This window comes from Temnothorax americanus, unplaced genomic scaffold (assembly GCF_048541705.1).
Source record: "Temnothorax americanus isolate GAGA-0224 unplaced genomic scaffold, ASM4854170v1 Scaffold6, whole genome shotgun sequence".
Classification (NCBI taxonomy): domain Eukaryota; kingdom Metazoa; phylum Arthropoda; class Insecta; order Hymenoptera; family Formicidae; genus Temnothorax; species Temnothorax americanus.
Window position 1 is genome coordinate 3,660,020 of NW_027509751.1, and position 25,230 is coordinate 3,685,249.

The 25,230-nt window shown below is 43.4% G+C and overlaps 1 protein-coding gene across 2 annotated transcripts in view; it reads left to right on the top strand.

Moving 5' to 3' along the window:
* Nucleotides 1-481: 481 nt before the first annotated feature.
* Nucleotides 482-25,230, top strand: part of LOC143905303 (RNA-binding protein fusilli-like) — a 35,442-nt gene continuing 10,693 nt past the window's right edge. The window contains exons 1-9 of one of the 2 annotated variants that reach the window (XM_077420637.1): nucleotides 482-1,176; nucleotides 15,584-15,778; nucleotides 16,656-16,884; nucleotides 20,355-20,444; nucleotides 23,587-23,641; nucleotides 23,734-23,844; nucleotides 24,321-24,591; nucleotides 24,702-24,917; nucleotides 24,987-25,214. In XM_077420637.1, the coding sequence (XP_077276763.1) occupies nucleotides 1,006-1,176; nucleotides 15,584-15,778; nucleotides 16,656-16,884; nucleotides 20,355-20,444; nucleotides 23,587-23,641; nucleotides 23,734-23,844; nucleotides 24,321-24,591; nucleotides 24,702-24,917; nucleotides 24,987-25,214 (1,566 nt within the window). In that variant the 5' untranslated portion in view covers nucleotides 482-1,005. The remainder of the gene's footprint in view (nucleotides 1,177-15,583; nucleotides 15,779-16,655; nucleotides 16,885-20,354; nucleotides 20,445-23,586; nucleotides 23,642-23,733; nucleotides 23,845-24,320; nucleotides 24,592-24,701; nucleotides 24,918-24,986; nucleotides 25,215-25,230) is intronic. The other variant, XM_077420639.1, reaches the window with a different exon arrangement.

Sequence of the window (25,230 nt, forward strand, 5' to 3'; positions counted from 1 at the left end):
TCTTTCGTTTAGTTCGACGTCGATCCGCGCACCTGTCTAACCCGTCGTTAACCCACGCGGATCGGAATTCCGCCAGACATTTATTTGTTTCGTTATTCGCCTCGCGAGAAGGAGCGAAAGAAAAAGAGAACCGTTCCTATGGCTGGCGCAACAAGTGTTTCCTCTCCCTCTCTTCCTCCACTCCTCTCTCTCTCTCTCTCTCTCTCGCTCTTCCGCGTGTGCTCCGATATCTTCACCGCGCACCGGCATAACTCCGTCATTAACGCCGCATGAAATTCCGCGTGATATTAATTCGTTTTTGCTGTTTGCTCGACAAGAACACCTTCCGGACCGCACGGCCCGCAATAAGCATTTCCTTCTCTCTCTCTCTCTCTCTCTCTCCCCCCTCCTCGGTCGCCGTAAGACGCCGAGCGAGCCAAGGGGGACTCCAGCCAACGAGAGAGAGAGAGGGGCCGCGTCGACGCGCAGTCGCCAGGTGAGGCAACGACGACGACGTGTTCGCCACGTTATACGGGGGGATCGCGCGGTCAGTGCTGCGGAGAACCTTGCGACTTTCGACGGCGCTCCGTCCGAAGCGAGCGACCGACCGACCGACCGTGGGGAGAGAGAGAAAGAGAGTGAGCGAGGGAAAGAGACGGGAAGCGCACACCCGTACAGTTACGCGCCCGTCTGTTCGAAATCGCGATCCTGCCTGTTTTTCTTTCTTTTTTTTTTTCCCCATCTTCCCTTTTCGGTTACTCCTTACTCCAGGTGCGCGCCGCCGTCGGTCGGACCGCCGTCGGGCCCATAACCTCAAAAGTCCACCGCGTCCGTCCGAGAGCCGTGAAAGAGAGAAATAATGTCGTGCGCGACGGATAATCAGTGAGGCGGATCAGTGACAGAGACGTCCCCCCCCCCCCCGGGACGTCGCGACGCCGCGCGTCCAGTGCATCGAGAAGCAGCGGGAAAAGGAAGAAGAAGAAAGGGGAGGACGCGGAGCCGCCAGGTGCGCTCCCGCGGGGAACGATGACGGGAGGAACCGGGAATGGAGGAGGAGGAGGAGCAGGAGGAAGCTCGCAAAATATTCTGGTCACCCTGTACGTGGCGACCGCCGGCCTCCAGGGCAACGCGCTCGGCTCCGACGAGGAGGAGATCACGCTGCTCGTCTACGTGCTCGTCGACGAGCTGCGGAACAAGGTGAGGTAACGGCGGATGGAGCGAAAGGGAGAAGGAGAGATCGCGAGCGCGCGCGAGAGGCGGAAGTGGTTTCTCGCCACGGACGATTCGATCCCCCGCGGGCCCCGCGATGAGATTCATCTCCTCCCCGTATGGGATCGTCCTCGCAGCCGCGTGAATTCCCCCCCCCCCCCGGAATTTATTAGCCGAATCGTCGACCGCGCGACTTGTCGAGCGACGCGTGTATTTTGTTGACGCGCGACGGAGTCGTCGTTGTCGTTGTTTGTCGTCGCGCGACACAAACGCGGAGTTTCGATCGCGGCGGGGACGACGAGATTGGATATTGGAAATTTCGCCGCGAGCGCGAGCTCCGCCGGTTGATCGACCGATCAAAAGCGGCTCGAAGTCTTCCGTTCTCATGTCCGTTTGTACGAATATGGATCAACTTTGATCTCCGACAATCTCCGTTCGATTCATCTCTTTCATCTTTTTCTAAGTTCTAAGAATTGGGAAAAGGTGAGAAGAGGAAGTTAAAGCTGAGAGAGATTAAAGTTCACGGCGAACTTGCCGACGCGCAACGTGGTGGCGCGAATCGAGTGGAGATTGACGTGAAGCGATAACTTTTGTCGTAGCGAAAAAAATGCGTTCGTTTCGAACGTGCTTTCTCACATTTTCTGGAAACGCGGGGGGGGGGGGGGCGTGTCTTCCGCTTCAAGTCGCGCGTTCAAAATGGGAGAGACCGTGTCTGACCCCAAAATATGTCCATTTCTACCAATGCGGATTAACTTGGCCTTTTTATCTTTTCCATGTTCGAAGAATTAGATTTATCTTCTTCCTGGAATTAGAAAAAGATAAAAAGCAATCTTTTTAACCGAGAAAACGTTAAATCTATCTTGATAGAAATGAACACGAGGCCCAATATTTGTCGTTGCGCTTCCGCGCAAGAAACTCCGTTGAAACTCCAAGTCCCGAAACGAGACAGCGTCAACGGACGAATCTCGACGAGTCAATATACGTGACGTCGCGTTTGTAGTCACGGTTCGAGTGAGAAACTCGGGTGAAGACGCCTATGAATCCGCCTATTGACGCAAACTGAAACCACGACATGCGTTTGCATAACTTATTCAAAAAGGACTAGTTTTTGTTACGTAGCTGTCTGTAAAAGATATGTATCTGGCTGACGAAAGAATTTATTACCTTCCGAAAAAAATGCTCGGCACATCTAAGAACGATCAATCGATATACAGCGTGTCTCGCGATACTTTTCGTAGAGTAGAATACTTTTGAAGTAAAACATATTCTTTTCATTAAAAAAAAAAAAAAAAAAAAAAAAACAGTTCAACCACGTCTTTTATCGCGAGCTGCGTATCTTTTTTACAGAAAAGGAGAACGCTTCTCCGGAAATAAATAAAGATTCCTTTTGAATGGAGTTGCATAAATATGTGTCGCGATTTCTCGTACAGATCTGCGCGGGGGGAGACTTTCGTCAACCTGCCGAAATTCATTTAACAATTTTTTTTAGCTTTTCGCGTGCAATGTCTACACCGACTGCGACCATGACGATCCTATTGCCGCGGTATAGACAGCTCGCGGCTCCGCGTGTCCGCTTTCGAACGTAGGTTTTAGTTATGCAAATGTCCCCTCTCTCTCTCTCTCTCTCTCTCTCCGTACGTCGTAAAGACTAAAGACGATCGCGCGTAATCTGAACATAAAGAGGAGCCAGTCGCGCTCGGCGAGACCCGCTTGATTCAGACCTGCCGGTCTAAAAGCCTCGAAATTCGTCGTGGTCCTACAAACAGCTTAACAGGTACGAGAGAGATGCTTTTCTCCGCTAAATCGTAATGGATGCTACTTAAAGATCGTTTCCGCGACGGCACGAGGTCGTGAATTGCGGTTTGCCCAAATCAATTCTGATTGTCCGATAACGGATACCCCACCTCTAGGATCCTCCTAGCGTTAGACAAGTCGGCTAAATTGATTTACCCGTCGCCTCTGTTTTGCGTTACGTTTATTACGCTAAAATAATCGGCGAATTACGTCGAGGGACGATTCTCGCAATATGTGCGATAAAGATCAATCGACGTCAGTAGAATCGCTGATTTTATATCGAAAGATCAAGGCGCTTTCGTGATGCGCGCTCATCGGGCTCGCATCGATTAAGTATCATGATTAGCAAGTTTTTTTAAAACGTTGTACCACGGGCCCTCGTCTCGACTCTCGACACGCGAGATGTAAACAAAAAAAAAAAAGCGATCTCGCCGAGCAGATCGCGCGTACGTCGCGATAATCGTCGCGTATCGGGTGATGACGAAGGAGGGTTTTTAAACCGATGTTCTTCACCGAAAAAAAAGAGACGTAATTAAAGAGGGGCGAAGGGAGTTTATCGAGATCACGCGGACTTTGCGCGGTGGATCGCGATCTGCTCTTGGCGTGCAAATCGCGTGAACTCTTCCCGGGGCGATTTTAAAAGTGTTATTATACTTTTAATTTAATAAAACCGATTCTCTCTCTCTCTCTCTCAGTTTTTATGCAATTTAAGGCTCCTGCCCCCCTATTCTGTAACTCTTAACGACAGTTTCGTTACCGTTATACTTGCGTTGCGCAGATATTATGTATGGTAAAAAAGCTGCGCAACGACAATATAACGATAACGAAACTGTCGTTATACTTGCGTTGCGCAGATATTATGTATGGTAAAAAAGCTGCGCAACGACAATATAACGATAACGAAACTGTCGTTAAGAGTTACGGAATAGGCCCACTGGTCCCTGAGCCGAGAACTCTGCGTTGACGGTGGCGCCGTACCGTCGCGGCAGAAATAAGAACTCTCTCCTCTCACTCTCTCCAATGGAGAATTCTGTCTTGTGACATGTTGACAACCTATTTTGCGTTGCGTTAAATCTCTTTATTATGCGTTCTGTACTTGTGCTATAACGTTTAACGTATTCGTGAAACTCGTGAAATTGACCGTATGGTAAGATTTACAAAAAATACATATGTGGAAGGAACATTCTCCGCTCCTTTCGATAGTCGAAAACGGCTTGTTCTTCCGTATGTTTAGGCTTCGTTTTATGGCTTTTTGTTTATCGTCGAGGGAAAAGGATAGTATCCGGTCAATTTTAGAAGTGTGCCGAAACGATCTATAGTGATTTTTTATTGAAATGTCTTTTTATTTCGGAAAATACCGCAACATAAAATGGGGTAATTTCTCGCCTCGATAGCAAGAAATTCAATATGACTGCGGTGACTACCCAGGAGCCATTCGATTGTAATTCTCTGCAATCACTCGCTTCATGCATTGTACGATTAATCAACGGTTAAATACGAGCATAAGTGGTTTTTTTTTTATGACGAAAGCGAGAAATTTTCTCTTTTGCGCTCGGACAAATGATTTATCTTTTACGGGGCTATTATGGTTTCGTGAACAGCTTAGAAACTTCGTCGCGAACAGAAAAGATGTAGAAATCTGAGAGATCCGAGTTAAGTTATGGCCATCGAGATGTGATCTCGAGCAACGCGGTTTTGCAGAAATATTTGATTTCGCCAAATATACGAGGTGTAACTCAATAAATTTTCCAAGTTCCAAGTCTGCTTAGAATAGTTTTACTTTCGAAAGTCCACGTCGGTCCACGTATGCTTGATCGACTCGGAAATTTTGTCTCTGCAGACTTTCTCGTTTTTTCATGTCATTTATTCGTCCATGAATTCTCAAGGATTTATATAACCTTTGTCGTCGCATTGTCGTTGGATTATTCATGTAGGTTTTGATTTATTTCCCTTAGAATTTAATGTCTCGCGCCGCACAGTTTTCGGTAAATCTTAGTCAAATATTTTTAAATATATATCGATTCCTTAATATAAATTGCATAAAAAATATTGAACATCATCTTTTATCATAGATTTTTGATTGTTGATTTATCAGACTTAAGTATTTGCATTTTATCCTTCGAAAAGTGTGACGTAGGAATACGCGTGTAAGAAATATTTAGAATAAATGAATATTAATATTTCAGGTCATATCGTTAAAATATTTATTCCTCAGAGAACGATTACGTTAACTAAATGCTATGTGTCTCGATAACAAAATTAATCAAGATGATATTACCAACCGAATTAAATTTTTACCGAAGCAATTGCATTCGCAGATAACAAAAACTCTTTAAGCATTATTGCATTTTTTTTACCATTCTGCTGAGCAATTATTTTAATTTAAAACGTAGGCAGATATTCCAATATCTATATATAATTTCCTTTTCCTACATTATCCTTTTATGTATTTCCACTTTTCTCCGTTTTAGCGTCAAAATCCATGCACGTTTCTCCTTCGAAAACTGTATATTCATACGCAATTCAATGCAATTTAATATATACGACCTTTTTCAATTTAATTTAAACGAATATGTTCAGAAGCGGGATATCTATCTTCGTCTTGGCGATCGTTTCGTCGCGAATGATTTTTGTGAAAGCCAGAGCGCAATTAAATCTTTTTATTTCATATTCTCCTTAAAAATATATCATATAAAACTTACAAATTGGAAGAAATCGAGCCAGAAGAAATATTCTCGATTTATTAAAATCGGAAATAAAATCAAAATGGAATCGGGACGAGGAGAAAGTGGAGGATCTCCACGACGATCTGCAGAGATCATCGTTCCCCGATTTCGAAAATTACTATAATTATGTATATATATATATATATATATATATATATATATATATATAATTAGGAATTCATTTTCATTTCGCGAAACGGACTCGTATATTATTTCAAGCATTCGCGATTCCTGGCCCGAGTAGGCAAAAGCTCGAGATTATACAAACGCAATCGCAGGATTCACGTATACCGGATTGTGTCGCGATGTAAGTACCGTATACCAGACGCGAGATGTTTCTCGTGCCACCCCGGGTTGCGTGAATCGCGCGAATCTCGCGCGACGCCGACGAATTCGCGGTTACGCAAAACCGCGGCTTCTCGAGCTCCCTGTATATCTATCTCTCTCTCCTTTTCTCTCTCGTGGTGCGAGACGCTTGCGCGGTCATGCCCGTGCGTGTCGCCGGCTGCCATTGTTTCTCGAATTATCCGGCGGAGGCGGAGCATCGCGCCCTCGAAAGGTCGTCCATTACCTCCAGCCTTGTGCCGGCGCGATCACCCGGTTATATGCGCCTGGCGCCGTTCGCACGCTCTTTCTTTTTCTTTATTTTTCCTCCCCTTTCTTCTCCGCGCTGGCGCTGGTTCCGAACCGCGCGGCGCTCTCTTCTTCTCTCTCCTCCCCGCCCCCTCGCGCTCCGATTGACCTTTTTCTGATTTCGTTTAAATGGCACCGTAGCGTCCTAACTGCCGGCTTGACAATCTCCCTCGAATTTAAATTTTATACCGGCTGCATCATTTTTTTTTTTTCAGATTGAATAAGCCTAGTAGTTTCTCAATTTGTCCTGTATACTTCGATTTCGATTTTCACTCGCTCGCGTCTATACGAAATTTAATTTGAAAGTGCAGATGCTTGCGATCGCTTTGGGCCGGTTTTGCGCAAGGGTGGTTGCGATACTCTTCCTTTCCGCGTCGGCGACGCTGCGTAATCCAGCGACGTTGAAAGAAAAAACGTTACAAACGAAAAATCGTGTCTAATGGTGTCCCGCAACGATGCCAAGGGTTTTACTTGTCTAATCTAATCTAAACGAGCCTACGGGAAATTCTACAGGAAATTCTACGGGAATTGAAGTTCTCGATCTTTTTAAACAGATATATCTCGTAATGTACTTGTAACATGCAGGATACGAGTCTTTATATGCTTTTAATTTCTTTCTTAGCTATTCAGTCGCATAATGATTATGCTATAGTTTGCAAATTTTTATTTTTGTTCTTGCTCAATCAATAAATATCATAAAATTTTTAAGATATATAGGCCTACACCGCCTACACAAGGTACATTTGAAGGAAAAGATAAATTCATCACGTATCTTATTTAATTTTTTTCAAGTATGACAAGTGATATTAGCACAAATTGAAATATATTTAAAATATTTTAAACTAATATACAAATAAATTATGATTATAAATAGAGCTATGGAGACTTCTATCAGTTGGGGAAGGTTATTGTCAAAAAGGGACGAAAACGTGATAGGTTATTATTGCTGGTCTCTTCTATTGTAAGAGAAACAGGCCCATAAAAGCTTACAAAAGGCAAGATACTAAAAAAAATGTGTACATTCCTTTTTTGAATTATAAATAAAGTTGTTGCAAACATAAAAACGGAAAATATTCTTCGACTTTCATACTGTTACTTGATTTCCTAAAATTTGGGGGAAAAAATTGCGAAGATGTGTAGGAATTTTTGGTTGCCGTGTATGTACAAGCAACGAGAACAGAGGAATAAAAACAATAGGAAACGGGTCTTTGGTTGCGGTCACGAGCAAAAAACGCTGTAGACTAGTTACAAAATACAGGATTCTACATCGACGTTCGCCGATGTTCTTGTTCTTCCTCACGTTTCTTGGATCAATCTCGCGACACGCGACATGACGCGTCTCTCGTTTCGAGAAATCTAGCGCGCGCCAGCGCGCGCGCGTTGCAGCAACAGGTGCTCCCGGTTTCCTTTATTCTTCGTTGCGATCAATCGTGTCTTGCACGAGTGCGCCCGGGTCCCATCTGGTCGGCAGTTTCCTTTTTTTCCTCCCCCCTCGAGTCGCATACCTGCCTGCCTATAATCTCGAATGGTGCCCCGGATCGGGGACAACGGCCGCGAGCGAGCGAGAGGCGCTCCTCTCCGGTCTCCTCCCCCCCCCCCATCGGTTACGGAGAGGAAGTCGAACGATAAGAGCAAGTTGTCGCGTTGTTGCTGATTATGATATCGTCTTGGATAGCGGTATCTGACATAATGCCTCGCCTCGAAAATTGCCACTCGGATTTTCCAGGGCAGTGTCTGCCAGCTCTCGGCCAGGATTGTCGCCGAGTTAAGAATGTCGGTAGTTTCCCAGATTTCTGCGATAATACATCCGTCTTATGAATTTTCGTCTCATCGCCTTTTCGTCTTTTATCGCATTGCATATTTTTTTCAAACAACAAATTTTTGAAGGATTAACGACGACATAAGTTAACTGTTGAATTAACGCACGACATTCTTAAACTATAATACCTACAATCGAATAACGATACAACGGGAGTACATAACGTTTATCACGATTAATGTAATTCCAAGTTCTAAGTTCGACAGGAGAGGAAGTGCGAACGTAAATTGTTCACGTGCAACGAGTAAGATACTTGTCCATCTTGATTCTATAGTCACTATCTATTTACTCATTTGCAATTGTAAATTGACGCACAGGCTGTTTTTACACAGCTTTTTTTACGTCGAAAACAATTGCGCGCAAAAAAAGAAGAAGCTTGAGAAACATTATCGGGGAGTTTCATCTTTTTTCTTCTTCAGTAAATGATGCTGTAAAGACATTTGAAATTACAAGTAATTACACAACAAATTGAATGGACGCGCAAGTCTTTTGAGTCTTCCTTTTGAATCCTTTACTAATCTGCGCTTATCTATACTTACCGATATATTTTGTTTATACAATCTACAGTTATCGAACAAAGACTGATTTATCTAAACTTATCGTATATAAATTAACTAACTTATCAGATATCGTGCAGCTGCTGAAGGCTAATTGTAATTAAGCTACGACTGTCAGTAGTATCCTAGATTTCTACAATAAGATTCGTCTCCTCGCCTGTCCTTTGTCGCATTACATTACAGATTCTTTCGAGCAATAAAATTTTCCGAGGATCAACACGACGACATGGATAAATAAATAATTGTCGTAAGATATCGCGACGAAAAGTTTCAGTTCGGTTTCGACCGCGGTTTCGACAATTCACGAGTACCTATTCCTCGCGGCCGATGCTTCTCGAACGGAATTAATTAACAGAAAGCTGAGAAAGAGCAAACTGCATGCCCATAGAGACATATCGTTATTTGTGAAATACGATCGTCTGGCGACGGGGTTCAATTACTCTCTTCAAGCGTCAGTAAACCACGGTTTACTCTACGACCAATTTCATAACTCTTTGCGGTGAGCCTGGTTGATGCCCGGTCGTCAGGTATATTGCGCCGGTATATATCCCGTCGCAGATTTGCTGGAGCATTCTCTCTCGTGAGAAGCGAGAGGACGTTGACTTATGCTGACAGCAAGGCTGCGGGCTCTGTATATATATATATCTCGAAATACGCGCCGCCGGCGGCGGCGTCAGGGACGCAAAACGAGGCGATACGTCCGCCGGTCGGATTGAAATCCCGCTGATTTCCGCGGCATTGGGCCTCTCGCGATTTTGCTAAATAAATACTCGACGTACAGTACGTACCTACACCCGAATCTTTGCTCAAGCGAGACTCGCTAATATTTGACCGGCCCGGAAAGTCGCTTGTTTGTCGTAACTCGCGTTTTTCCTCCTCCTCGAACGAGACGCGTTTCCACGGGAATTAACGTCGCTTGATTATACATGCGGGCACTTTTGCATATGTTGTACACGGGGCGAACGGTGGAGGGAGCCCGGGGAGCCGTGTTTTTCGAGGAGCGGAGCGCGCGCGCGCGGGTCCTTTAGGTCAGTTTAGGTCTTAGGTATTCGTCTATCAAACAGAGGAGGACGTGCATCTTTCACGAGCCGGTCTCTCCACGCGAATCTCCCTCTCGTAGACTCTCCTCGCCTCCGACTTTCCGTAATCAACATTCCGCTCCGTGTATATACCCGCGAGCCGTAGGTACGTTCGCGCGCGCGCGCGCGCGACCGACCGACCGCCCCATTCCGGTCCACCATCTTAACTCTTTCCTCTCTTCCCACCTTCCTTCCTCGCTCGCGATGGTCTCTCCCACCCCGGTCCTGCTTCCACCATGGTCGCCGGCTGCGAATCGGGATTGCGTCTCGACTCGCCGAGCGAGCGCCGGGACGCACGCAATCACATATCAAGAACAAGATGTACGCCTTTAACGCGGGATAGATTAGGCCTTCGCTAATCCCACGAAAAGAATCGCAGCGAGAGATCTCTCCGGTCCGCGAGAGAAGCGGATCGTCCCCCCCCCCCTCGGCCCCGGGTCGGTCGTCTCGTTCGATCAACCTGGAGCTGGACACGTGACGGTAATGACAACTCGCGTTATGTCATATCCTCGCAGGGACGCGACGTCGAGCGTGACCCGGTAGACGTCGAATTACGTAACTCGTCACGTTTGCATTCCTATTTGTCTTCTCGTTTCCTCTGCCCCCCCCCTCTCTCTCTCTCTCTCTCTCTCGACGAGGAGGACGGATATTCTTGTCGTCTCCCGAAGCGGGACCTTTGACCCTCCCGGACTTCACCTCACCGCGATCCCGCAACGTCGCAGTTTGACCGGCGCATTTGCAATTTATGAGAGTACTTCGCGTGTATCACGTTTGATTCGACCTTGTATATACAACCGCGGCGGCTTTATATGTATACGGTTGCAACATCCTCGTCGTCGGCAAAACGAAGAAGGAGAGAACGTTATACGTCGCCGCCACTCTCGCCCCGCCGATTTCTCTTCTGTGCTCTCCTTTTCCTCCTTTTTTTCCCCCCTATTTTCTACTTCGTTTTCTCCGCACGGCGCGTGCCACGGTTTCAGCGCCATACGCCATAGCTTGCGGAGGTGATAGTATTGGTGGAATACTCTTTCGTTCATTGAACCCTCGTCCTTCGGAAAGCTCTGTCTTTCTTGTGCATCGAATCCCGGAAGACGCTCGAGTACGAAATTAAACTCGTTTGTTAAATAGTATTTAGTAGTATTTATTTAGTAATAGTATTTACAGCATATATATATATATATATATATATATATATATATATATAATTAGTAATATATATTTAATATTTATAGTATTTAGAGAGTATTTAGTATTTATTGTCATATATGTAAAACAAACGTCGTTTCTTCTTACAATTAACTTTTCTCGAAGGTTATGGGAATGAACGGCGAGTTTCATGTTGAGACGAATCGAAGATTATCTCTGATAACGCGAGGTTTGCGAAAACCTACCGAAATGATGGCTATAATTATCGAGGAGAAATGCATCGTTTGTATAATCCTCTGAAAAACAAATCGCGATTACGATTCGCGTCTTTTCGAATTCGCGCACCGTTTCGCCGTTTAAGAATTCCAAAGGATATTCGCGGAACCTTCTTTCTATGCATGGCAGTTTGAAACAAACGCACGTCCTTCTCTCGCGAGCTTCCGAGAAAGCGGGACCGGCTCCTCAGTTTTTCGGTAAGTTATTCCTGTCGCGTGCGTGCAAAAAGGATCTCGCGCCAGCGACGAAGGCCGGTCGAAGGAGCAAGTTATATTTACGTAATGCTCGGTGAGAGAGAGAGAGAGAGAGAGAGAGAGAGAGAGAGAGAGAGAGAGAGAGAGAGAGAGAGAGAGAGAGAGAGAGAGAGAGAGAGAGAGATCCTTCTCGTATTGCGCCACGGCTTTTCATCGACGCGGCATCATTCGAAGACGCTTGATCCGCGCTGCGCGGTTGCGCGAAAGTTGCGATGATAAATAGTGCCTCCGGCAGAACCACCTTGATCTGTTAACCCCGCGCGTCAAAGAACCTGCCTATTATATTTCTTGCACGAACATACGTCGCGCGTCGTCGCGAGCTATAGAACGCGAATAGAGCCATAAATATTCCAATACTCGTATCTCTATATGAATAAAAATTACGATTTATATTAAAAGCTGCGCATTTCGAAGCGCTGGAAGTAGAAATATAGCTGAATTATACGTTCGACTATTTGTCTGCGAGTTGATTTTGTGCTATTCGAAAGTTTTTTGGGCGATTTAAAGGAGGATTGGGGGATAAAAGATTAACAGGAAGTGACACGTCTATCAGATCTCGATACAAGTTAGACCTGCAACTACACTGTTGAATGTTAAAAGATGAACGTCAAGCCAATACTTCAAGTTAAATAGCATTTTGTTATTTTTAACTACCATGCGTGTCGAAATTTATTATTTTCACAAAACGGTATTATTTTAAATTCATTGGTTTATAGTTAAATTATCGACATATCGAGTAGGAGCAGTGGCGACCTACAGGAATGGTTAAAAATTACTCAAATTGAGTATAATTTGACACGAATTTAACAATGTGACCAAAGCAGTAAAAATAATTTTTTTAAATTACAATCATTTAATTTTAATCGTAAAATTAATCGATTTTATCGGGGCACTTTCTGAGATTTTCGTGACTTTTGTAGTTATCGATCGATTTACTTTTTCTCTTCATCCTTTCTTTCAAAGATATAGTATAATTAATTAGCGGAAATTAATCATCGATAGTTCCAAGGACGGTGAGCATAATCCGGGTTAACACCGAATTTACTGCGATGTTCGAATTAACGTTCGAATATATTCTTAATTTGAAGAAGTCGCGGCGCGATAAGAATATAACTGTGAGGTTGAACGTGATTGCGCGTAAACCAAGACACAAATAAATACATAAAAGAAAGCTTAAGCGCGCGCAAAAGTCCGCGCGATAAGCTTTTCCCCGTGCGTCTCCGCGAGTTATCGCGGAAAATTATTTTCGGAAAATGATCTCGTAACTGCTTTCGAGGCGCTAGCGTCATTGTTATTATTACTCTTAGTATTGGTAGCTATTATTATACTCAGTATTAATAGCGACGGTAATTTTAAGACATTCCGTACATCGGAGCACATGGTAATCATCGGAGACGTACGTATTATCATTCGTATATGTTTATGCTGATTTAGTACTCACGTGTATACCTGCATAAAAGATATGCGGGCTCAGCAAGGTCGAGGGGCTTTTCGTACTTTGTCCATTCGTTCTTCGAAGACCGCGTCGCGTCGTTAGACCACGTCAGAATTAAAACATGACGTGTGTGTTGTTGCAAACTTTGTCGCCCTAGTCCTGCAAGGCGATTCGAAAGATTCGATGCTGCGATAAGAGGTCTCAGCTTCCTTCGAAATTTGGAAAAAAAAATCGCGTAAAACTGAAATCAGAACATTATTAAATTCGCAGTGTCAAATTGTACTATTCCTCTCTTTCAGTCATTTTTAACCATTCCTGTAGGTCGCCACTGCTCCTACTCAAATATGTCGTTAATCAATTTCATCCTTTAATATTTAACAGTAAGGCATTACGTGTGTCGATCGATTTCCGAGAAACGGAATTAGCCTGGGAATTCTCGAATATATACATTTTTATTTATTTACAGTAACAACGCGGGAGATGCGAAATTTCGCGGTGTAAAAAATCGCAAACTTAGAGAATCGCGCGCTCTGTCTTGACGTCTTGAGGTATAACGTTTCGTAATATTTCCTTCGCTCGGTGGCCTCTCGTTCGGCCTCGCGATTTCTTTTCTCATTATTAGTTGAAGAAAGAAGTCTGAATAGCCCATTCGACGATTTACGATTCTCTATTGTTCTGCTTCTTTTTATACGTGCGAGATTCCGAACCAATAGCTATTTCGCGTAACGTTTTAATTATTTAATTACAAGCAACTCATTTTTGCTCTCGACATTGAAATATCATCATGTAGCTTGTGTAACGTGGTGTTGTAACGTGTAACCTGCTTGTAAAAAAAAAAAATCAAATTAAGGAAACTCTTTTTTAACTTTCAACGTCCCTCCAAAAAATGTATAGCTAGCGGCGCCGGTGCAATTATGCCCATTATCACTATTAGAAGTTGTCGGGGCACCGATGCGCTTCCACTTCCAGCTGCCCCTTCCGATATGCAATCGTCGCTGCTGCGGCGGAAACGCATCGGTCTCGTCGCAGGCGCATCTAAGGCGTTAACACCGCTAATCGCGATGCATTATATCGATGCACGAGAAAACGCACGGGTCAGGTTCAAGGTGCTCGTGACCTTGACCGCGCTGTCGTAGACCCCGGTCCCCGACCGTCCGGTTCTGCGTTTCGATCGAAAAGAATCTTCCCGGATCCCTCTCTCGTCCCCCTTCGAAATGTTTCGACAGAGCATATTTCTGCAAACGGGGGGAGGGGGGGGGGAAGAAAAAGCGAAACATGCGACGATAACAAAACGGAACGTGTCTCTTCGCGTAATCGTCCGGATTTTATTCGTATAGCCCATTCTACGATAGCCGTAAAGTAATGCATTAAGACGTAAGCGGTAAGCTATTGACTAATGGGATTTTTACAATCCAAGAATGATCGGCTGTAGTTGGTCAATTTTTACTGGCTTACGTCTTAAAACATACTTTTACGGCTATTGTAGAATGGGCTTATCGGATCGTATGTTTATGGATTAAGTCGAGTAACTGTAAGTAACGCTTGCTACGAGAGGAGCGGTGCGGGGAAGCAACAAACACGTGGCGATAACGAAATGGAACGCCGATCGTGTGCGATCGCTGAGATTTTTATTCACGGAAGTAATTTTTAATCTCTCGGCCTAACTGGCCAAGTTTATTGAATAAAATTCATATAACGTTTCGATCAAGGATTTTGATTTTTCATGCACTGTTAAATTCGCGCTGTCAAATTATATTCAATTTGAATCATTTTTAACCGTTTCTACTTTCGACATGTCCATTGCTCCTTAAAAAAATGTCGTTAATTTAACTAAACCAATAGAGTTAAAATAATATTGTTTCGTGTTAAAATAATAGATTTCGACGCATTGGTAGTTAAAAATAAAATGTTATTTAACTCAAGGTATTGTTTTGAATTTCATCCTTTAATATTTGGTAATTAATAATTTATTTGAAGCCTAAAGAGTCCACTAATTATTAAATCCTCTAGTATTTAATAATTAGTAGACTTTGTAATATAGTAGACTCACAAAAAATCTCTGTAATTATGACATTGTGCCCAAACTACGTCATATAAGTCTAAAAGCTGAATTATAAGTCCAATTTTTATTCACATCTGCGGGTGGAAATAAAACGGAACGTCTAACGAAGTAAAAACGAGGCAAAAACATGCTCGTTTCACGATTCTTTTCTCTTACTACGAATCTTATCTCGCACGAATGTTAGGACAGATGGGACCTAATGCTGCAGTCGCGCGAAGTGTCGTAACGCACAATCCGCGCGTCGCTCGTTTTCCTTTCGCAATAACATTTTTCATAACATTTACTTTCGCGCGGCGAGTGTTTCGACTTATTGAGCGCGGAAGCGGCTCGCGCTCGCGTTTTTTTTTCTGCCTCGTACTTCGCGACTCGCCTCGATAAGCACGGAAGCGAAAGCGTAAGTACATACGTATCGCCCCGCTTTTGTTCGCCCGCGCCGTCCGATATCAGATAAAATTTAAGTTGCGTCGGTTGCGTCTCTCCCCGTTGTGCTGCGCGTGGAATATAAGTAATTGATTGCGTCTTTCGCGCGCCGCATAGCAACAGCCTCGCCGCTCGAGGGAGTTTTTTGCCACGGCGTCGCTTCCTCACGAACTCGGGCACGATTCTTTTTGCAGGTGCTGGGCAGGCAGCAGTACATCGTGCGACCGATGGTAATGGAGGAGAGTTGCGCGCCCGGGACCGGCAGCGAGAACCCAGCGATTGCCGGAAGTAGCGGGATCATTAGCGAGGCCGCGCTGGCACACGCGCCAGCCTTGACCGAGCGAAACCTCCGGGAGTACGGGATTCCTTTGCAGCAGGCTATCGAAAAGGTGCCCCTTATATCGACGACAATGAAACGGATCTGAGATATTCATTGAGATTGAGAAGCTAATTAAAGAGCCACAGGCTATTGGAAATGCTCGACGAATAGAAATTTTCATTATTTATCGAAAGATTGCTAAAGGAAAGTTAATAGAAAAGACAAGTTTGTGTGTGTGTGTGTGTGTGTGTGTGTGTGTGTGTGTGTGTGTGTGTGTGTGTGTGTGTGTGTGTGTGTGTGTGTGTGTGTGTGTGTGTGTGTGTGTGTGTGTGTGTGTGTGTGTGTGTGTGTGTGTGTGTGTGTGTGTGTGTGTGTGTGTGTGTGTGTGTGTGTGTGTGTGTGTGTGTGTGTGTGTGTGTGTGTGTGTGTGTGTGTGCTCATCATTTCTTGTCTATTGAGAAATAAAGATATGAATATTTTAGGAGACTTTGGTTAAAAGATAATCCCTTGAGCGAAATTTTAGCAAAAAGTATTTGTTTGGCATCAAAAGTGTAATCCCTTTCGACCAAGACATTATTTATTTGTTTATGTATAAATAAACGGTATGAAAGGAGATCCTTTTAGTGTGCACATAGTATACGATTATAATTACAACATCAGCAAAAAACACGCAGAATAAGAAAGAAGAATATAAGAATAAGTTATATATCAGTCATTATCAGTAAGTTATATAAGAAATTGCGCCAAAAATATGAAAAATCGCGGAATATTTGAAGTATTTTGAAAGCTGAAATTTATCTTTCTTTTAAAGATATTATACATGTATCGATTGTGTGTGCTGATATGTCGCGCGACATATTCGTCAACAATATTCTCAAGGGATTATATAATAACGATAAAATAATCTAACTGCACATTTAATATCGATGTCTTATTTTTATTTCAAGTTTGAGACCTGGTGGAGCTCCGTGCCTGGCGTAACTTCCGGTGTTAAGCCGCGATTCGTCGTGGACGGTCAGGCGCCGATGAGGCAGTGCCTGCATCCGGAGGCTTGCAACAAGGACATCGAGCTGCCGGAACACTACAACTACTTCCACGATCTCCGGAAGGATTTCGTAGAGTGCTACTCGTCTCACGGGGAGTTAGCGACCCTCGGAGTGCAAGAGATGCTGCAATGTATCCTTTCACGCTTACGTAAAAACTGTCATCGGTCGTCGAGCTGATTTCGTTGCGTATATGTTTCCTATATTATGTCGTGTCTTTTTACACATTTTTAGTCTCTTTTTCTTTTTCGTTCCGTCTACAATTTGTAACGTTATCTTTGACATCAGTGCCACTGCATGCGACCCATTTAACAATTTATTCATACACATATCAGAAATTTTATTGCGATTTTTCGATATGAATTTTCTCGTCTTCGATTTAGAGGATATCAAGGAAATTGTGGGGCAATTTATTTTAGCTAACGATCTCTTTAACCCATTGCTATTCTCAGACAACAATTACCTCCGAAAAGCGATCTATCGCCCCTCAGATTAGATCCTCAATTTCTTCACGGAACAATCGGCCGTGGTCGAATAAAATCTCAATCGGAGCAGTCCGTACTCCAAAGTGTGCTGTGCCAGTTAAGGAATCTCACGCGGTATTGTATGCTAATGCAAATGCGCACGTCCTCGCTCATGATGTATCGGTAACGGTGCTCGGCCGCAGAATGGTATGGCAGTCTCGTGTTCGAGCTTAAGCGGCGTAACGCCGACACGGGCACGTCCGACGAAGAAATTCACCCACGTGTCCGTGGCCGCCTGTGAATTTCCACGTCGGGGACCTTCGCGTCGCGTGGCCGTCAGACGGCGCGACCGACGGAAGTAACACTCGTCGCGATCCCCGACGACGGCATCGGTCGCCACGAGCGGAGACAGTAGCGAGTAGTCTCTGCGGTCGTACGGAGTACGAGCACACGTGTCGCTGCCATCCGCGGACTCAAACGCGATCGTGACGAATTCTCTGGCCGTCTCTGCCTGATCTGCGACGTGTCTGAATTGTCGCGGATTGGATTAGAAAAGATCAAAAGGAAGGCAGCATCAGCTCCTTATGGAGTGACGGACTCTTCCTGAGCTTTTTTAATTTAAGGCTTGACGCGCCTTAAATTAAATCGGAATCGAAGCCGCGGACAGGTACGTTTTCGTTTCGCGTCTGCCTGCGGGCCGGGGTGAAAAGATAACTGGAACATCTGATTAATTGCATTCGAAGAGTCGTTTGAAAAATAAGATTCCGTTATCAACCGCGCCTCAAGCTTGATACGGGGAGATCTTTTAATCCCACATGTTAATTAAATTAATCGCGATTTTTATTTATTTATAAAAATGACGTTTGATTGATCGATAAAGACGTATCGTCTTTATTTTATTCGCGGATGAAATTTATCTCGATACTTGCGTCCTAACGGCGAATAGTAATGCGGTCCCCCGTTCTCTCGATTCATCTCACTCCTGTTCTACGACATCGCGAGGACATCGTGCTCGTTGTGCCGAGTGCACTTTTATTTGTAATGGAGATTTGAATCGCGAAGTTGAGAAGAGATTTCCAAGAAGTCAGAGGTAATAAGAAGCGCGCCCGAATGAGACGACACGCTCCAGTCTTCAAATCCGATCTCGATGCACGTCGGGTGCCAGTCTTCCTTTTATATCCAGCATGCGTCGTGCCGTATCTACCTGGCACTAATAAAACAAGACCACCTGCGCCGTCTGAGACATATGTGTACGAATATGCATGTATGCATATCGATCGACTCACTCGTTCACCTGTTCCAATGCGAGCCGCGTTCGAGATTAGCCGGACTTCGGTTCTCTACATTCCTCTCACGAACACGCGCATATCTACTCGTGCAGATTCGCGATATTTGCACATTCGAGGTGATTTACGTTAAAGTGGAAATTTGATCGTAGATTAGCCATTTGCATTCAATGTCAGTGTTATATAAATGTTGGTTAAACATTAATTTCATTTTTTTTAAATATCTCCTTGAAAATTGTGAACTTGTGATATCACAGAATCGCATTTTTTTTGCCGTCCTCGTTTATCTAACTGATGCTAATTATCGAATTGACGTCTTTTCATTACTCTTATCACGATTAAAGATTTTCGTTCCCGAGTGACACTGATAAGGATGAATATATTATCAAGTGCACCTGTAATATTTTTAACATTTCGTCTTATGTTTGTAGTTTAAGATAAAAAGAGCATCCACGAATGTAAAGGGCCAGTTTTTCCCATATTGAACTAGAGGTCTAATACTATATCTTATCGTCGTTTCTAGGCAAAAAGTGCGTAGCAGAATTAACGTGTTCGTAGTGGGAGAATGGACGATTCATTCAGGAACTCGCACGCGTGAAATATTCTTCCTCGTCTTTCTCAAGAGTGTCGGAATGCGGGTTCGATTTCTACGTCTCTCCCCACGTCGTGCGCCCCAAGTAGGGCACATTTTCGGATCGTTCGCGGCTGTGGAAAAGATCGTGAGCGAAGAAAAAGGAACGTCGCATTTTACAATCAATAATGACCAGATGACTCGAGAGAAAACCTTCGCGAGGCGATGCCGTCTTATCGAGACGTGGTTTAAAGGTCAGCTCCGCGATGAAGATATCGGTAACAGGCCAGTGACGAGCGAGAACGTCATACGTGTATATAAATATGTATACGCTTATATAAATATATTATTATGTTTCTTTCCTTTCTTTTCCGCGACGGCCTTAGTTTCCGATTAGGTGCTCGATATCAATCTCTATACGTAATCCGTGCTTACACGTCATATGCGTATTACCTGGTCATTATGAGAGCGCTCGTTTATTTGTAGTTCGTAAACAACGGAGTATGGAACGTTTTTTGTATCGTTCGTTTACGCTCTATCGGTGTAACATTGTTTACCAAACTGCTGTTCTTCCACTCGTCCGCTTCTGGCACGCTCGAAGTTTCCAACTCACGTCGTACTCGCGAGAAAATCTACGTATCTCGATCAAATACGCAGGAAATTTATTGATATACTATTACTATACGTATATACTTTTTCTCTCTCTCATTATCGTTATGTAAGGTCTGTATAATCGCTAGGGTCACACGCAGAGTGGCACCGATGTCATTTATAATCGAGGAGTGCGCGTAACGAAAAAGGAAACCTCATGAAAGATATGAAGTATATTAATTTATATGAATTATTGTTTTTTATATTCTCAGATTATTTTGAAGTCTTATCTTTCCAGATTGCGTTTTTATACGTTCTCTAATAAGTTCGTTAAAAGAAGGCGGAGTTTCAAGCTTTTACGACCTTTTTCTCCAAAGACTATTTAATTATACGTTCTTTTTTTTTCACCGTAAATTTCACAATCGTATTGGAATGCATAGTTTGACGACTAGAAGAGAGACGCGTGAGACACGCCTGAAAATAAGAGCCACGTACGATTGCCACTTCTGGTAAATTTGAGTCAGCGCACGGCGCAAAGATCGCGGGAGCTCTAGTTTGGAGTTACGCTTTAAAATTTCGCCTTTCTTACGGACTTATCGTGAGCGAGTCGTTTTGCCTCTCGATTCGCGTTATCAGAATCGATTTGATTGTTTACCCGAACACAGATTTCTCCTTGACAGTTAAAAATCAGATTTCGGACTGCCGCCAGATACCGATAATGATTTTCACGTCAAAGAGATACAGGACATGGTCAGCGTGGTACAGAGGATGATCAAGGACGGTAAGCCAATAAATATCGGAAATTCTACAGCTATAATATGCATATCTACCGACGTGAGGAATGCGCTCAGGAAAAATGTATCCGACGTCTCGAAATTTAGGGGGAAAAAAATAGAAAAGAAGATTCGGTCGGTGCAATCCGTATAATTCTGAAGATTACAAATCTTATCAACCTCCTGAAACGGATGAAGAAGGTCTTGGTCCTTAAAATGTCTGGACTTGGCAGCGCATATTCTTCTTCTCGCTTCTATCTCTTTTTCTCTCTCGTGAGAGAGATAAGAACTCTGGCGCGTGTACGGTGTGGCGTTTCTGTACGGATTTTTTCAAATAATAATATGCAATATGTTTACGCTCGACAACGAGATGGCCTTGGAGGTCGCGATTGCGCCGCTGATTAAGTCGCTCTCGTCAAGGAGTCCAGTTTCCTCCGAGTTCAAGTCAGTCTTCTCTCCGGAGAAGCTCACCGATCTCGCGAGGAATGTCGTGCGTTCTCTCGAGATCTCACACTGTTGGACAAAGCTCGTTTGAGTTTCGAGATTCAGCAGTCTTTGATCGATTAACTGTCTTATACACGAACGCACATTCTCTTTCTAGTTCGCAAGCGAGCGCAGGTCAAGCCAGGCATACGTTCTAAACAGCGTAACGGCTCTCTTATCTACAGTGATACTCAACCTGCGGAAAGCCAATATAATACACTTGCTAATACACGCGCGTTAACGCGTGTTATCGTGATAATACGCGCGTGAGAAGAAAGGATAGGAAGATGAATTGCGTTTTTGACATCGCTCCATCTTTCAGTCTGTCCTATTGACAGAAACGCTACGCGCTTAATAGTTACGGTAACTATATACACGCTGTTAAATTCGTAGTGTCAAATTAAACTCAATTTGAGTTATTTTTAACCATTCTTGTAAGTCGCCTTTGCTCTTACTCAATATGTCGTTAATTTAATTAAATCATTATAATTAAAATAATACTATTTTGTGTTAAAATATTAAATTTCGACACACATGGTGATTATTAAAAGTAACGAAATGTTATTTAACTCAAGATATTGGTTCAAATTTCATCTTTTAATATTTAACAGTGCAGCTGGATTAAATTCAAAAGGTTCTGTACGATCGGATCTTCAGTTTTCGTTACAATTATCGCGGATTCGTTGCATGACAGTTGGAAAGAATGTTTGCAAAATGTGATTTTTTGATCTCGTCGAAATTACAAGATAAATAAGAGGATTCATTTCATTTGAAAAATTTTTGGATAAGTATTTAGGTAAATATATCATGTGGACGGTATTTTTGATGAGCGATATTCTCAATCTTTCGATTTTTCTGATGCTCATCTCGAGAATTTCAGATAAGTGCGAAGCTACTTGGGACTAAACAAGGAAACGGCGATCGATTCGCATTTCACAAGAAACGAATTTCTACTTGTCGACAGCGCACATTTTGCCGAGGCCGCGAATCGAATGATCGTTTCGTGCAAGTATGAGAAATCGGAGACTAACCGGCGAGTATAGGGTTACGGAAAGGAAATGCATAAGCGCAAGTTTAGAAGACATATTGCGCATTGTCGCCGATAATACTCGGGTTTACGAGGCAGTCCTGGTCATTTTTTCTCCTCCTCGTTTAGATTTTGTATGGGGAATCACGGCCCCACTGTTACGCACGAGCGTGATATTTTACGAGTGTTGGGAAAGGTGAAACACTGTTTTCTCGATCAAGTCTTATTCAGGCAAGCTAGATTACAGTAATGCGCTGAGTCGAGGGTTCGTTCATTATGAATTACTGACGCGAAAACTGAGCTCGAGATGGGTCTTCGCTTAGTCTTTAGAGGACCGCGAGACGTTATAATGTTAAACATATTTTCTTAGAGCAAGTTAAATTTTCGTGAATTAAGAAAGAAAGGTTTTCGGACCTCTAAAGATTAAAAAATAGGGCAGTAAGATAATGAATATTATAATTAAATAATACAACGTATACCTATAAATTCTTAATAAAACGTTCTAATATCAAAAGTAAATATTAATTCGCTTTTGAAAGGAAAATGTAGAATTTCTAGAAAAGAGGATTAGAATTGTATAAGAGGCAATAATTGAGAAAGGGGTAGATATATATAAGTCTTATCATTATAGTGTCGGACGATTTCGTAAGAGTTAAGAAACTACGTCCTATCTTTATGAGGTTGCAACATGGATAGCGGAAGATTTAATATTATATTAAGATTATGATACTTGAAGCATCATTTGATGGAGAATTACTTCGAAAAAGCTTCGAGAATATATTATAGTAATCTAAAAATTCTACGATAACAATTGTGCAACACGTAACAGAAATCGGTAAACAAAATGTTAAAACAGTCGCCAGAAATTTATTATTTCGTAACCATTTAAAATTTAAATGGTCTTTCTTTAAAATTTCAAACAAATTCTGCTCAGTTTCGACAGTGAATCTGTCATCACATTCCGTCAGCAGATTCTATTACATTTCTTCACATTTTGCTGACAGAATTTAGACACCCTGCAAAATTTGCTTCCGACGAATTTGACTATCCTGAAAATTAGTTCGTCGCATTTTTTTTCGTACTTTTTTGCGTACCGCCCGGCGAGCGGCGAAGACCGAAAGAAGAGGAGGAAAAAGAAGAGAAAGAGAGTACAGAAAGTGCAGCTAATAGCGAAGCGAAAGCGAATACGCGTGTGCGACGGGCTAACCGGTGGTTCATATGGTTCGCGTTGTTTACAGTTTACACGCGACGCGTCCCACGCTCTTCCGTGGTGGACGTACCTATCGATTCACGTGGATTCACGTTTTCAGCTTCGACCGGCGATTTCGTCGAAGGGGAACTGAGTACTCGAAGAATCGCCTCTTCGCGAACAGTATCGATCCCGAATCGATCGATGAAGAACGTTTATTGATTTCTGAGGTTAAATCATCATTCATCTTCGTGCGCGCGCGTGTGTGTACGCTTCTTACACGTCACGTTTGTCACAATCTTCGGCTTCCATTCCTTTTTCTTCTAGACTCCGAGCTGTACCTTCCAGATCTCACTTTGAATTGCACAGTAGTTAATGAATATTTAATTTTTAATTATTGTACGTCAATTATTGTAGTGTAACCGGTGTCTAATTGTGCGTTAATTTTCAGGTCACGTTTTTAAGAATCCAGAGGTGGTTAACATCGTCCTGGAACCCGGTATATGGTAAGTTCGTGAGTTTCGTACGTATAGTTTGTTTGTATATCCAATTTGTGGATTATTTATTGTCGAATAACGAAATGTAAACTTGCCTTCAGCTCTAAGGACGAGGAGGTGGACAATGATTGCGTAGTGAGAGCGCGCGGTCTCCCTTGGCAATCCTCAGATCAGGACATCGCCAAGTTTTTTCGCGGACTCAATGTCGCCAAGTAAGTGATTCTCAGATACGTAAAGCAAAACCGATATATACGACTAACGGGAGCCTCGAGCAAGATAAATTAATTGTCTCTCTAACTGTCTTTTTGGTATTTGTGCACAAGCCACGTGGATCTGCGTGAAGCAGGTAACTGAGATAGCCAGTATTTCTATAACGCACTTAGACGCACTTAGGTTTCTGTCATTCTAGTCTCTCTTACGTTGACATAACATAAGCGCGATCTTTCGAGGAGACCTTCCTACTTGCTTATTAGCTGTTGTACATAATGACGAACATTATATATTTTGGAATCGTGGATCTTGTACGCTTGTACCGGATCTATAAATGCGATTCTAAAGATTAGAAATTCTCGTAGAGTGTTCCTAATCTTTGTTGTCTTTACGAATTTTCTAATGACGTAATTACGAATAGAGGAGCTGGTCGCTGCGCGACGATTATACGCTAACATTGGTGTAATAACTTTTTTAGGGGTGGTGTAGCTCTTTGTTTAAGTCCTATGGGAAGGCGTAACGGCGAGGCATTGGTACGGTTTATTAATAAAGAACACAGAGACATGGCGCTGAAGCGGCATAAACATCACATGGGTGCACGATACATAGAGGTATACAAGGCCTCCGGAGAGGATTTTGTTGGCGTTGCTGGTGGTACGAGCGGGGAGGCACACGCTTTTCTGTCACGCGGGGCTCAAGTCATCGTTAGAATGAGGGGCTTGCCGTATGATTGTGTTGCTAAACAAGTGGTACATAATTCGTTTAATGATCCAAGATCTTATTTGCGTATAACGAGCTTCTCGATTACATATCGTCTATCACTTTTTTACTGTATACACCAGCAGCGATTTCCTTGTAGCTGGAATTTTTTCAATCCGGACAAAAACCGTGTCAAGTGTTGGACGGCGAGGACGGTGTGCTGTTTGTAAAGAAACCGGACGGCAGAGCGACGGGTGACGCCTTCGTGTTATTTGCGAAGGAGGAGGACGCGGTGAAAGCCTTGAGCAAGCACAGAGACTGCATCGGCAGTCGCTATATAGAACTTTTTCGAAGTACAACCGCGGAAGTGCAACAGGTAGATCTAAACGTGAATCTCAAGACGATAAGAAACGTGCATTTTTACCTGAATTCTGATTTTGTACAGGTCCTAAATAGGGCGACAGATCCGAAGCAAGTGATACTACCACCACCTCCTATCGCGCAACTTCCACCCTTGCTTCCTCAACATATCATTACGTCCGGTACGCGCAAGGATTGTGTTAGACTTCGTGGTTTACCGTACGAGGCGCTCGTTGAACACATTCTGGAGTTTATGGGTGAACATTCTAAAAATATCGTCTACCAGGGTGTTCACATGGTTTATAATGCTCAGGTAGGTTTCGGTCAAC